Here is a 15,814-nt window from a genome sequence, read left to right as displayed (position 1 = left end):
TCTGGGGAGCCACAAAAAGCATATTTCGACTTATGCCTGGCTGATGCCAAGGACTATAAAAAACTAAAACAGGAGATCCTAACTCGCTTGGGAGTCACCACCTTTGTTCGTGCCCAACGGGTCCACCGCTGGGAGTTCCATAAGGACAAGCCTCCACGTTCACAGATGCATGACCTCGTCCATCTGTCCTCAAAATGGCTACAGCCCAAGACGCTGACGGGACCACAGATCGTGGAAAGGGTCGTGATGGACCGGTACCTGCGATCATTACCTGTGACTCAGCGCAAGTGGGTGAGCCATGCAGACCCTAAGTCCGCGGACCAGTTGGTTGAGCTGGTGGAGAGGTACGTGGCGGCTGAGGAGCTGATGAGTATGCCCCACCGAGCCCCGATGGCGCACCGGCGAACTCCCAGAGACACTGGTAAGACTGTTCCAGGGGAGAAGGGTGCTGGGCGGTGGAATGTACCTAAGACTGAGGGTGTAGAACCTGGAGACAGGCCTGCCAGGCCAGGAAGGTTCATGCCCCGTAAACGACTAGACATTAATATGACTCAGTGTTTCCGATGTGGTGGCTTCGGCCATATTGCCGCTAATTGTGCACTTACAACTAAACCTATGCAATGTGATACTGCTCATGTCTACCGCAGGGGGTATTTCTTTGCACAGATAGCCTGTACGGCTGACCGGCAGGCCGAGACTGATAAGCACATGTGTGTACTCACTGTAGATGGCAACCGAGTAGAGGCACTGTTAGACTCTGGTAGCTTGGTGACACTTATAAAAGCTGAGCTGGTGAACCCCTTGAGGCATACAGGGAAAACTGTTGGTGTGACCTGCATACATGGGGATACTCGATATTATGTTACGGCCGAGGTGAACATCGAGACACCATGTGGCTCTGCTATAGTTTCTGTGGGTTTGGTGCATGGTCTGGTGTACGATGCAATATTGGGGAGAGACTTTGCTCACTTCTGGAAGTTGTGGGAAAGCCGTTTTGTTCCAGAGGTGAACAACCCCGATCCATTTGAGACAGTTGTCGATGTAGTGGAGGAGGGAGTTTCTTCTGAGTCAGAGTTATTCCCTTTTTCTACTATGGTTGGCGAACTAGAGAATGCGGAACGTGACGGTGGCCCGCCAACTGATGTGCCTCCCATTGAGGTGGGAAGTGTTGTTGGGCCAGGTGATCGTCTGCCTGATTTAGAGGTCAGAAGAGAGGTCTTTGCCGTTGAGCAGTTGAATGACCCTACTTTGGTAAAAGCCAGGGAGAATGTAAAAGTAGTTGATGGTAAACCCGTAGACCCTGATAGTCCTTTGTCCTATCCCCACATGGCAATGTGTCAGGATTTGTTATATCAGGTGACTAAGAAGGGGGAAGATGTTGTGGAACAACTAATAGTTCCCAAAGCCTACAGAAGAACAGTGTTGGATCTGGCCCATGGTCATATAACGGCAGGCCATCTAGGGGTAGAGAAAACTACTGAGCGAATAATGCAGAGGTTTTTCTTGCCCGGGCTTCATAAAGAGGTATCTGACTTTTGCGCATCCTGCCCTGAGTGTCAGTATCATGCTCCCAGGCCACATTTTAAGGGTCCACTAGTTCCATTGCCTATCATAGAGGTGCCGTTTGAAAGAATAGCGATGGATTTGGTTGGACCCTTAATGAAGTCTGCCAGGGGACACCAGTATATTCTGGTCATAATGGATTACGCTACCAGGTACCCGGAAGCGATCCCGTTGCGCAATACGTCAACCAAGACCATTGCCAGAGAGCTAGTTCATGTCTTTAGCAGGCTGGGTATACCTAAGGAGATACTAACTGACCAGGGTACACCGTTTATGTCCAAAGTCATGAAAGAGTTATGCCGCCTGTTCAAAATCGAACAGTTAAGAACTTCGGTTTATCACCCCCAAACCGATGGGCTGGTCGAGAGGTTTAACAAGACGTTAAAACACATGCTTAGGAAAGTGGTCGACAAGGATGGTAGGGATTGGGATTACTTATTGCCATATTTATTGTTGGCCATAAGAGAAGTTCCCCAGTCCTCCACCGGGTTTTCACCCTTCGACTTGTTGTATGGGACACCCAAGGGGGTTACTAGACATTGCCAAAGAGACATGGGAGGGGCAGTCTAGTCCTTACAAAACGGTGATTGAGTATGTTTCTCAAATGCAGGAGAGAATTGCTGCCGTAGTGCCGATAGTGAGAGAGCACCTGGAACAGGCTCAACAGGCACAGCAGAGGGTATACAACCGCAATGCTCGGTTACGCAGCTTTGCTCCTGGGGACAGAGTGTTAGTATTGGTTCCCACTGTGGAAAATAAACTTTTGGCTAAATGGCAAGGGCCCTTTGAAATCTTAGAAAGAGTGGGGCAGGTCAATTACAAAGTTTACCAGCCGGGGAAAAGAAAGCCAGAACAGATATACCGTATAAATCTATTAAAGCCCTGGAAAGATAGAACGGTACCGTCGGCCGTCCGAGACCCTCCAGTAAGTCCAGGGCCCTTAGTTCCCGAAGTGACAGTGGCAAAAACCCTGTCGGCAATTCAACAACAAGAGGTCAAGGAGTTTCTGATTAGAAATAGGGTGCTGTTCTCTGACGTACCTGGGAAAACCTCGGTCATTAAACATGACATCATCACTGACCCAGGGGTTAAAGTTAATCTAAAGCCCTATAGGTTACCAGAAGCACAAAGAGAATCGGTGTCAAAAGAAATTAAAAATATGCTAGAGTTAGGGGTTATTGAAGAATCACATAGTGAATGGTCAAGTCCCATTGTGTTGATTCCAAAGCCCGACGGGAGTGTGCGTTTCTGCAATGACTTCCGAAAGTTGAACAGTGTTTCAAAATTCGATGCCTACCCGATGCCAAGAGTGGATGAACTGATTGAGAGACTAGGGACGGCAATTTTAACCACTCTTGACCTAACCAAAGGGTATTGGCAAGTACCATTAACTGAGAGCGCCAAACAAAAGACAGCTTTTTCAGTGCCAGAGGGCTTGTTTCAGTACAAGATGTTGCCCTTCGGGCTACATGGGGCACCTGCTACCTTCCAAAGAATGATGGACAGGATTCTAAGGCCCCATAGACGGTATGCGGCTGCTTATCTGGATGACGTGGTCGTTCATAGTCCTGATTGGCAGTCTCACTTACCCAGGGTACAAGCAGTGTTGGACTCCATCTATAAGGCAGGTTTGACAGCCAACCCAAAAAAGTGTTGTCTAGGCATGGAGGAAGTAAAATATCTGGGATACACCATTGGCAGAGGCCTGATAAAGCCTCAGCTCAATAAAGTTGATGCCATACAAAACGGGCCACGGCCTCTGAATAAGAAGCAGGTGAGAGCCTTCTTGGGAATTACGGGGTACTACAGGAGGTTTATACCCAACTTTGCCACCATGGCAGTCCCACTGACTGACCTGACCAAAGGCAAACAAAAAGTCATGGTAGAATGGAATCCTGAGGCAGAGAAAGCTTTTCAGGAGTTGAAAGTAGCGTTGTGTTCACAACCAGTCCTGATGACTCCTAATTTTGAAAGGGAATTCATGGTACAAACCAATGCATCAGAAGTAGGTATATGAGCGGTCCTGTCCCAGAACAAGGAGGGTGAGGAACACCCTATTTTCTATCTTAGCAGAAAGTTGAATGTACATGAGAGAAACTATGCCACAGTGGAGAAGGAGGCATTGGCCATAAAGTGGGCGTTAGAGGCTCTCAGGTACTACTTGGTCGGAAGAAAGTTCAAATTGATCACTGACCATGCCCCTCTGAAGTGGATGTCTGAAAATAAGGACAGTATGCGAGAATTACAAGATGGTTCTTGGCGTTACAAACTTTTAAATTTTCAGTGGAACACAGGCCAGGAAGCCAGCTGGCCAATGCTGACGCGTTGTCACGCGTTCATTGTTTGGGGGCTTCAGTTGTTCCGCCCCACAGGTCGAAACAAAGGGGGGGGGATATGTGATAGGATCACTGGTAAAGTGGTTTGTGGCAGGTACATTTGTCCCAGATTCCTGTCTTTTGTGTTTTAAACCCCCAGGCAGGGAGTTTGCTCAGAGACACTTGGAAACCTAACCGTGAGTGTTGTGCTGTGCTTTTGTTGCTGACGAGGGCATTAGGCCCTGCCAGGTTCTGGTAGTGAGGGAACTACCTGTGAAGTTAGTGCCCCGACAGGGCTAGGATTTATATTTATGTTTTCTTTATGTTTCTGACATTGTACAATAAAGACTGGCGCCGACCAACTTGTACTTGCATCCAGACTGGTGTGCTGCTTCCCTGCTGCTGTGTGTGTGTGTAAGGAAGGAGTCCTCTACCCAGGAGAGGGACCCCCTAACCTAACTGTGTCACAATATATATATATATATTATACATTATATACAGTATACACACATATATATTATATATATATGGAAAATGTGTAGGGACAGCGCACAGTAATCGTTTTGTCTCCTCAAACTTCAAGTTAGATATTGTGATGGTGTATTGGTGAATATGCTGTTTAAGTCACTGATCCTTAATTAAAAGGCGGCAGCAGTCTTCTTGGGGTCTGTTTGGCTTACAGATGGAGTAGTTCTGAAAAAGAAGTGTAAGAAGACATGCGCCGAATAGTGTAGTATTTAAAAATGGTGATAATTCGTGCTCATAGAAGTGATTGTGCGTACCAAAAAGAAAAACTTTTGAGCTTATCTGTAGATCCAGAAGTTGGGTGGTCTATATAAGGCAGGTTGAGTGGGATGTCATCTGCTTGATCACCTTCTAAGAAGCTAAAATGGGCTCATAGGAGAAAGAATGTATATAGTGTAGTATTTCCTTTCAATTAGTAGTAGTACAATTACATATAGAGACTGCGTACCAGAAAATGCTAATTAGATAGCCTGTAGTTTGTCATCTACCACGTAACTTTTAGTGCCCTCTTTCCGTCCCTCTATGGAACGTATATGTTCAATATATGAGAGCTAAATATAAATAATCCCTCGTCAGTATATTTGAAGATAGGGTTATTTTATTCAGTTACAAGGTATGGGGAGACATCACATGAAACAAACAAATTTTTTATTTTTTGTTTGTTTCATGTGATGTCTCCCCATACCTTGTAACTGAATAAAATAACCCTATGTTCAAATATACTGACGAGGGATTATTTATATTTAGCTCTCATATGTTGAACATATACGCTCCATAGAGGGATGGAAAGAGGGCACTAAAAGCTACGTGGTGGATGACAAACTACAGGCTATCTAATTAGTATTTTCTGGTACGCAGCCTCTATATGTAATTGTACTACTACTAATTGAAAGGAAATACTACACTATATACATTCTTTCTCCTATGAGCCCATTTTAGCTTCTTAGAAGGTGATCAAGAAGATGACATCCCACTCAACCTGCCTTATATAGACCACCCAACTTCTGGATCTACAGATAAGCTCAAAAGTTTTTCTTTTTGGTACGCACAATCACTTCTATGAGCACGAATTATCACCATTTTTAAATACTACACTATTAGGCGCATGTCTTCTTACACTTCTTTTTCATATATATATATATATATAAAAATATATAATATATTGATATACAGTATATACACACATCAGTGTCCAGAAATATATTGTATGAAACTGGTTAGAAAAGCATTATAAGAAAAATAATGTGTTACCGCCTGCATACATTGTAGCAGATGCTTGTATGGGCGGTGTGCCTATTTTGATGGTGGTCCTGGAGCTACAGCTCCATCCGTCCCATTAATAATCCGGTCCTGGGCAGGGGGCATGGCCTTGTGGTCCGAACACCTGTTTTAATCACTTCGGGTGTCTCGGAGATGTGGACTGCTCAGTCTGTGTGCAGTGCCAGCTCCCTCACTGTGTCAGGAGCAGAGTGCTGCATGTAATGCTACAGAAAGGGAGGTATGCAAAAGTTGTTTTTGTTTTTGCTGAAGACTGGGATACCCACTGGACAAGAGGAACGACCTGGTAAGTAGGTAAGTATGTAGTGTGACTGTGGGTGCGGATGAGTGTGTGCATAAAATAATAAAACATTCGGTGTCAGTATCTTGTGGGAGTAGTGGTGCAAGCGGCCTGCTGGCCCTTGAAGTTCTACAAGTTCCGCAGGGCAGGCACATTGGTACCTGTAGTCCCAGTGTGAAAAACTATATTTACCATTTATTTAAACCATACCCCTGCATCCACCGCCTCCAGGGATGCTTTTGGGTGGGTCTTTCCAAGAATTGCCAGCCCTGGGCTGGTCAGTTTGGGGATGGTTTACATTAGGGCAAGAGGACCCTACGCTGCGTAGTTAGAATTTTTTTTTCAAAGAACGTCTGCGTCCGTACATGGTGCCACCACAGGAGGAAGCAGGGCCAAGTAGTGCATGAAGCTCGCGCTTTGAATAAGGCCACTGTCTGCAACATTATTGCAAGTAATAAGATACTGTAATGTAAGCTGTTAGAGGATATGTCAGCATTTAACTAGAGTTCTTATCATAAAAATATCACATTTTATTAAAGACTGCCTGTGTGTCATGTTAGCAGCCAGGTTTGCTACTTTGCGCAGAAACCCCCGTGCACTGCTGCAATAGTGGTTTGCCGTACTCTACATCTGTGGCTTTTTAGCGGCTACATACTGTTCTGTAGTGGCTACGTCCAAGAGCAGTACGCCTGTCAGGGCTTGCTATACTGCAATACTGTAGTGCCATTTCCATCCACTACTATTGTACTGTATTCAGTTCTGTATTTTTTATCAGTGGAACACTGGCCACCCAACAGTTAAGCTGTGTATTACATGCTATAAAGGTGACTAATGCTAAGTACACACTGGCAGGCATATCAGAATGGCTGATATATCATGTGCACGTTGGCAGGTGTGTACCAGTGATTTGTCTGTGAATTATATTATTCAGACATATTGCATCGGCTGTGCCGCACAGCTAATGTCCAATATATCTGCAGATATATTGGTGCATCATGCTGTGCGTACGGACGGTCAGTTTCTCTTATAAATAGCCAACTGATCACTCCCCACTGAAAACTATGGCGGCTGTATCAGTAAGAGAAGAGAAAACAAATCTCAGGGAAATCATCAACTTCACTGCAGTTTTCTCTTCTATAAATTGGGTAAAGAGAAAAATGTATTTTCAGCTGAAATGCTGGAGAAATTAGGTTTTAATGTTTTCTAAATAGAGCCCTAGGTCCACAGGAAAGTTAAGATGTTATCCATATCACTCTGCTCATTCCTGCTGACTTCCAGATGGCAATACACTGGCTGGGAGTTATCCACTGAAATCATACTTGCTGCAGGAAATGGGTTTCTCTTTAATGTGCCTCGCAGAGTCGCACACAAACATGAAATGTGCTGTTTGCAGTGGTTGAGATACTGTTGTCAAATGCTCCACAAGGTGTCAGCAAAATCCCATCAACAGCCTTGTAAATATTAACGTGCCATAGTCAGCAATAGGGACTGAACTGTAAAAGTGAGTTTCTTGGGTTTACTGAGTGGTAACTGCTTCTGATAACTGGTCCAGTTTCAGTAGATTCAGTAATATGTTATCACACGGAAAATTAAGTTTGAGATGGTGTTTACTAACTCGGTGTCAGTGCATATCTATCTATATACATATACAGTATATATACTTATGCATCCATTTACTGACCAGACAGTCATTTTTCATCAGTCTAAGGGGTAAAATTACTAAAGTGAGAGTTTTTAGAAGTGAGTTTTAAACATGATGTTGCCCATAGCAACCAATCAGATTCTAGCTATTATCTTCTAGAAGGTGCTAGTTAAATGTTAAGTAGAATCTGATTGGTTGCTATGGGCAACATCACTTTAGTAAATTTACCCCTAAATATGGGCTGATCAGAGCTGTCAGATCACCATCATAGCTTCAGTCACAGTTTAGCAACCAAACTGGTGCAATATGGTAGATTATAGCTCAGGATGAGCAGCCAGATCACTTCTGCCATTCCTAGCCACTAGCAGTCATCTACCAACTACATTTACTGGCATGCCTAATAACTGTCCAAAAGATTGTAATCTGATCATTGTCGGGCATCAATAAATGCTAAATTGCGCATCATATTGCAGTGTCTGGCAAGTGTCACTTACATATTATTCATCCAAGTTAAAATCCAATTGACCACAAATAGTTACAGCACATCAGTACCATTTACACTATTTTAGCCAATAATGTGTTTGATAAATGCTACAGTCACACAGCAAGGCAGTTAGGGTAGTTCAAATATATGATTTGTTTTCTTCTTTCAAACCCTATTAGGCATAAAAAAAAAAGATGTATGAACCCTTTATTAAATGGGTAAAATTAATAATAAGAACAGCACATTTAATAACTGGATATGTTATATATACAGGTATCACACTCACCCTTAAATCTCTGCTGCTCATCTTGGGCCAATTTCACAGCCAAGGCCAGACCAATCCCTGAGGAACATCCAGTTATAAGGACAGTACGGGGATGCATCTTATGTTTTGTGCACACAGACAGAATACTAGTCCGATGAGTAAAGTGAGGTGCTGGTCGTTATTGCACACAGCAACTCTTAAAAGTTGTTTACATTTAAGGATAATGCTGGGTCCTAATTAAACCAATAAATAGTCTTATCTTGCGCATCCGATGAAAGAGATTAGAAGATAATCTTCTCTGTGGAGCACAGAGCCAAGTAGGACAATGACAAATGAGGGAGAGAATCACACTGAATATGCTTCTTAAATTGTCACTCAGAGCAACAGCACACAGTTCATTTCTTTTCTACAGTAAGACAAATTGTTATTGTATCACCAATACACTCTTGGGACATTATATATGAGGTAAATCTGAGTTTTTAGTCCAACCAATATTCTAGAACGTCTGATGCAGTATTTATAGCCTCTATATTGTGATGGGAATGCACATGCAGGGAAATCCAAAGCCTTATCTACCATTAATACACCGTAGCATCTATACAGCTTTTTTTAGTAGTTTTTTTTTTCCATAAAAAACTGCTTCATTCTAGCAAGTATCAGTCTTAGCAGGGTGAAACCATGGGGTATGCCTTTATTATGTGTGCCACTACCATATACTGTATTTTTAAATTTTTATTATTTTATTCAAATCGCACTGTACTTTGTACACTATTCTGTATAAATAGCTCTAACAAAGGGCATCCCTTAAAATTAACCAAGGCCTAATAATCATCACTTCCAAAGATGTTTAATCAATTCCTCTTGCAGGGAGATAGAGCATACTTGCCTACTTTTGAAAAAGCATTTCCGGGAGAATGTGAAAACACCTATGAGCGCAGCGGTAGACTGTTACGGGAATCTGCTACTATTTCAGGGAGTCTCCCTGACCAGTACGGAGAGTTGGCAAGTATGAGATAATGGCTTTGTAGAGCTGGTAAATGTGCATCTTTCTACCCCTAAATTTTATTTAAAAATGTGATTATGTAGAAAAATGTTTGTATTTGCATGTACTGGCAATATCTAGCATGAGTGGGCATAGATTCCAAACCACCCTGTCCCTCCCATCATATGATGGAAATTTTGCAGCTAAACAGTTACCACCATCTTGCCTCGAAAAACAATGTGCTTTTGCATAAAACCAGATAACTGCAAGAAAATACAGACATATAACGTCACACAATGTCATTTGTGTTTAACACAATACTGTACTCCACTGTACATAAAAGAACTTACCTTGCCATTATTTTGAATTGCTGTCTATATGGTGTTATTTGCAGACTATAAAATGTATAAAACGTGTATCGAGAATGAAATAGGAGTGTCTTTGATTATATTTTAGTGAAAACAGAAAAAAGCAGCTAATGTTTTGGGGTTTTCTATAATACAGGTTGAGTCCCCCATATCCAAAATGCTTGGGACCAGGGGTATTTTGGATAACGGAATATTCCGTATTTTGGAATATTTGCATATCATAATGAAATATCTTGGGAATGGGACCCAAATATACACACATAATGCATTTATGTTTTATATACACCTTATACATACAGTCTGCAGGTAATTTTATACAATATTTTCAATAATTTTGTGGCTCAAGCAAAGCTTGTGTACAGAAATGAAATTAATTTATTTTTCATATACACCTTATACACACAGCCTGAAGGTTATTTTATACAATATTTGTAATAATTTGTGCCTTAGACAAAGTTTGTGTGCATTGAACCATCAAAAATCAAAGGTTTCATTATCACAGTCATGCCAAAATAATTCCGTATTTCGTAATATTCCGTATTTCTGAATATTTGGATATGGGAGACTCAACCTGTATTGCTAATACCAATAGACCAATTTATATTTAAATTTGGGGTTGCTCCAGTGCAAAGACGGAGTCTGCCCAACTGGCTTAAACTACATGGGTTTGGCTCTGTACAATATTCTGACATTATAATTTAACCAACACCTTCCATATATTGCGTACTCCCTAAAATCTGGCAACGCAGGGAACTCTAATGATATTGAAAAAGTTTCCGAAATTTTAGTTTGGTTCATTAGCATATACTAGCATATTTTGAATGCCTTAAAACAAGATTTAACAAGTATAATCTTCTAATCACCATTAAATAATGTATTCTGTTGGAAACTTACTGTTGAACTGTAATTTATATAATCTCATTACTTCTATAGGTTAGATTAAACAGGAAATATTTCATAAAACAAAAATACAGTGAAGCTGCTAAATAGGTAGTATACAATATACATAACTGAAATCAGGGACTCGAGTGTGAGGAGCCTCTCCGTTAGGTGTAGTAAGTATAAATGCAGTAAATAAACCATTAACTCATTTAAATGTGCCGACAAAACATTAGTCTATGTCATATACAGTAGTTGCAGTTGCACTAATAGTCACATATGTACATTTAAGCACAGACTTAATCAGATTGGTGAATAGGCAGTTGGCTGACCTCCCGTAGACACAGAACGATGCCCAATATATCTGCATATATATTGGGCATCGGCTTTGCAGCACACCGACACGATATGTCTGTGAACGACGTCATTCACAGACATATCGCTGGTACACACTGCATGACGCACACACTATATATTCACTGTTCAATTGAACGGCTGATATGTCGGCCAGTGTGTACCCAGCCTTAAGTTAAGAGTTTACAGAGAATGGTATGAAAAACAAAAAACATCCAGTGAGCAGTAGTTCGGTGGGTGAAAACACCTTGAGCTAGGTCAGTAGAAAATGGCCAGACTGGTTCAAGCTGAAAGGAAAACGACCGTAACTCATCTATCCATGCGTTACAATAGTGGTATGCAGTAGAGCATCCCTGAACGCACACTATGTCAAGTAGACATTCTACAGCAGCAGAAGACTAGTCGTTGATATTAGCTGAGAACTAGAAACCTAAGGCTACACTAGGCACATGATCACCAAAACTGGACAGGTGAAATTTGGAAAGACTTCTCCTGGTCTGATGAATCTTGATTTGATTTGGCATAAACAACATTAATCCATGCCTAGTGTCAACTGTTTAGGCTACAAGTAGTGTAATGGTGTGGGGAATGATCACACATTAGAATTCTAAATGCCAAGTGAGCATCATTTAAATTGCCCAGCCTACCTGAGTATTGTTGCTGACCATTTGCATCCCTTTATGACCACAGACTACCCATCTTTTAACGGCTACTTCTAGCAGTGTAGCACTTGTTGTCACAGCACACTACAACACCCAGCAATACCCTAAAGCTCCAGACTGCATAAGTTATTTTGTTTGTACACATGTTATATCCCTGTCATATGCCATTGTTCTGCCTGGTTCAATAAGACCTGGTTAAGTTATATCACATGTTGACTAAGCACCACATTAATCAACTGCTCAACACATTTAAAACCCTATGCACTCTGGCCAAGTGTATTGTCTACCATTTAGGGGGAAAGATCGCACAACACCAATTCTACCCAGTGTTATCCCACTGCACAATTCTGCTATTGTTACTCTGCTAATAAGTTATAGGCCCAGTCACCGCACTCCTAGCAGAGAGTGTAAGTGGGATACACTTACACTCTCTGCACACATCTGGCTGCCAAAAGTCCAGATACCCTTGGTTGGTGTAAGCCGATACCAAAATCAGCAAGCTGCAAACGACATGGAGTAAGAGGATCTGTTTGAGTACAGACAGACTCTTATTTACCTGTATGAAAGAAATGTACAGTACAGGAATCAGCATATATTTTGAGAAGCTGGCTAATGCAGAAAACTATGCTACATGGAAGTTTGCCATGGAGATGCAGTTAAAATGTGAAAAGTTGTGGGAAGTAACTAGTAATTCTAGTGATAATCCAAGCTCAGAAGAAGTAGACAGAAATATTGGTACTATTGGTCTAACCAGAATCACACGTTTATTCCATCATCCACGGCAAAGTGACTACACATGATATGTATGTGACTCTGCAGATGGATTATGAAGATAAAGGGCTAATGTGAAGAATGAATTTGAGGGGCACAGTATATGCAACAAAGCATGTAGAATCATGAACGAACACATAGAATGTTATCCATCTCTCAGCAATTCGTGGGCATCACAATAGATGACAAGGAGGTTTCAATGGCAATGCTGCAACATCTTACACAGGAATACAACTTCCTGGTAGTAGCATTAGAGTCTAGTGCTACGTAGGTAACCACAAAGACTGTATGTGTTAAATTATTGCAGTTTCAAGAGCACATACAGTACCTACAGAAATAAATGCTGAAAATTATGTCCTACAATTCTAAAGTTCAAAGCACAGAATGCCTAAGTATAGATGTTGTAAATGTCACAAATTGGGATATAAGGCCTCAGATTGCAGATCAAGTGTATTAAGTGGCATCTCATCACCTAGACATGACAGCATGAATAAGCCAGCCTTAAATGTAGCAGACAACCACCGTGAGGACTGTTGGTTACATGGACTCAGGACCCACAAAGCATGTGTGCTGCATTGAAAATTGGTCATGTGGGTCAGTGAAAGTCAGAGAAATTGAAGACAAGATCCTAAATGCCACAAAAGCCGGGACAATTACTCTATGCTTGAAGGTGAAAGGAAATTATCACAGATGTAGAAGATGTATTATTTGTGCCTAACCTAGAAACTAATCTAATTGTCATAAGTGTTCTTGAGAGGAGAGGATACAGAGTCCGATTTGCAAAGGATTGTTGCATTGTGTACAACCAAAGAGTTTGTAATTGCAGTAGCAAATATATATCCATGACACTGTAAAGTGCAATGGTAGCTGCTGAATCCAGTTCCACTACTGCTACTCTGTTAATAATCTTGAGCTGTTCCATGAACATAACAATTATTTCAGTGTACTCCAATTGCCCCACTGTCACCAGTTCTCAATCTATTTAGAGAACCTTTAAAATGGGGTGAAACAGTCAATTTGCATCATAAATGTGCAGCCAATAAATCTGCAGAATCTGTCTGATTCTATCATGTCAACATGGACCAGAATCTCTCAGGAATGTTTCCTGCCCCTTTGCTGAATCCATAGCATGAATAACTGAGGCAGTTCTGGGGCAAATGGTGTGGCTGTACTCATTACAAGAAGAAATGGTGCCTGAGTGTGTATATTCATTCAATTGAATATTGAAGATAAACAAGAAAGCACAAACAAAAATACTTGTCCAGACTCTCAAGCTGTGATGTCTTTGTTACCGGTAACACAATGCGCTGTACCCGCAAATTAAACCAGTTTTTACTGCATTTTAATTGTTATGGTCTGCTAAAGTTCTAATGCCCCAAATTCACAGTCTGTTTTTAACCAATAGTCTATTTATATTTGCTATTGATAAAATAAATCCCAGTTGTTCTAACAGCAAGATATGACTGTATAATTGGGTAGTGAACTTTTTTTTTTTTATTACTGTAATGTGACACATTTGGGTACATATAAATAAACGTTTTGTTTTCATAAGTAGATTGAGGTTAGGGCATTCTGTACAAAAATAAGAGAAAATAGAAGGCAAAAATATATAGTTAGGATTTCTTATATAAAATATGTGACAATGAACTGGCCTTGTAGATATTTACAGTACAGTGCCCTCAGCGACAGATGCACCATTTAACATTCCTTCCTCAGATACTGTTATGGTGTCCTTCTCCTGCCGTCTTTCCACGGGCAATAAGAGATTGTCTTCCACTGGAATTTAGCCACCAAATGTCACATGACATGTCTTGTGAGATGATTGTACCATCATAAAAAAGAAAACGATTAGCTTATTGAATATGTTCTTCCAGATAGAACTCCGTTCACTCAGTCCAGGCTTTAGATCCGTAACAAATCTAGTAATATTTTACATATCCCGGCACTGTACATGTGCTGTCTTTTATACTAGACAAAATGAAATGGAGTATCAATCGTGTTGTTGAAACACCCATCATAAAATTTAGTTTTTTCCTTCAAGAGGCCTGTTCCATCCTCATTTTGGGGCAATTGAGCCCCAATTATAGTGCTACAGAAGTGCAATAGTGCTTGAGGGTGCATGGTAGGATACCCCTGTTGATCTGGTGGAACTCAACCAGCTGAATGAGGTCAACAAACTTGGTTTGGCCATCATCCATAGAGAAGTAAGGCTTGCCATCTTCCTCGCACTGAAACAAACAAAAAAAAATAACAATTATTTTTTTATGAATAATGCATAAAAAAAAAAAATCACAAAAGCAGCTTCACACATACAGAATAATAGTCCAGCATAGGCAAATGCAGGGGGAGTTCCAGTTGCCTGGAAACCCCCTTCCAGGGCAGTAGATCAAATCAACACAACAATAGCTATATTGTATAATACTATTTTACTAGAGCTGCGGCCACAACATTCAGTATAAAGAACTGTGTTGAACTAGGCACTCCATTTTCGCACTAGACCAGATTATGGGGTCCATTTATCAATGAGTTTTATCATATGCAACAAGTTTATGGAACAGTCCTGAAGCTGATTAACATGTAGCAGTCTGTAGATAAACACTTTTGATGGCGAGTGTATCTGACAAAGGATTTATTGCTCCGTTAATCAATCGGAGCAGCCAGACATAACTGACAACATGCAATTCACGGTGTAATGATATCTGAAACCCTCCGTGTATGGCACGATCCCTCTATGTGAGTGGGAGAGACCGTCATATACAATTGAGGCCAAATACCGCTATACAGGTGCAGCTTACCGCTACCGCAAACGGGACCTCCAGAGGTTTAATGAAATCTTCGGATACTTAGCCCGGACCTCAGACTGCTGCATTGCTGTGTACACCATGTTGGGTGGCGCTTGTTAGCGGCCACACTTGTTTATTCTTAGCGGCTAAAGCCCATCCTGTGAGAGAACCTTGCCAGGTAACGTCCTTGACTAGAATAAAGGAAGAAGGTGGAGCTTCTCCTGGTCTTCCCTATCTCTTCCCTGGCCCTTCCCTTTAGGTGCACTATCTTATATCCATATTTAAAAATTGGAGGGGGGGCGACAATTATCTCTTTGGCACAGGGCACCAAAAAGTCTAGTTACGGTTCTGCTCCTGGGACTGACAGTCCAGTTTGAGATTAGCAGAAGAAAGGGCTTCCAATGTGAAGCCAGTGCAGACGGGATGTAGTCTGGAAGCCAATGGTCTAAATGCCGACCACTGACTTCCAGACTCTCTAATCCCGGCATGGTACTAATGACAGGCGTCAAAAACCGATGCCTGTCATTAACCAGACGCCAGAAGACCGACGCCCGGCATACCGAACGAAGGTAAGCCGTGCGCTGACAGCCGCGGGGGGGGGAGGGGTTAGGTTTATGGCTCCCAGGGGGACTTAGGGTCAGGCAACCCCCGGGAGGGTTAGGT

The 15,814-nt window shown here is 41.7% G+C and overlaps 2 protein-coding genes across 4 annotated transcripts in view; both read right to left on the bottom strand.

Moving 5' to 3' along the window:
- Window positions 1–8,510, bottom strand: part of LOC148521763 (retinol dehydrogenase 8-like) — a 38,864-nt gene extending 30,354 nt beyond the window's left edge. For both annotated transcript variants that reach the window (XM_088474724.1, XM_088474725.1), the window contains exon 1: window positions 8,374–8,510. In XM_088474724.1, the coding sequence (XP_088330850.1) occupies window positions 8,374–8,470 (97 nt within the window). In that variant the 5' untranslated portion in view covers window positions 8,471–8,510. The remainder of the gene's footprint in view (window positions 1–8,373) is intronic.
- A 5,337-nt stretch (window positions 8,511–13,847) lies between these two features.
- Window positions 13,848–15,814, bottom strand: part of GRB7 (growth factor receptor bound protein 7) — a 119,754-nt gene continuing 117,787 nt past the window's right edge. For both annotated transcript variants that reach the window (XM_088474722.1, XM_088474723.1), the window contains one exon: window positions 13,848–14,596. In XM_088474722.1, the coding sequence (XP_088330848.1) occupies window positions 14,450–14,596 (147 nt within the window). In that variant the 3' untranslated portion in view covers window positions 13,848–14,449. The remainder of the gene's footprint in view (window positions 14,597–15,814) is intronic.

This window comes from Taudactylus pleione, unplaced genomic scaffold (genome assembly GCF_031769625.1).
Source record: "Taudactylus pleione unplaced genomic scaffold, aTauple2 ptg000155l, whole genome shotgun sequence".
Lineage (NCBI taxonomy): Eukaryota > Metazoa > Chordata > Amphibia > Anura > Myobatrachidae > Taudactylus > Taudactylus pleione.
This window is presented reverse-complemented; position numbering and strand designations above follow the sequence as displayed.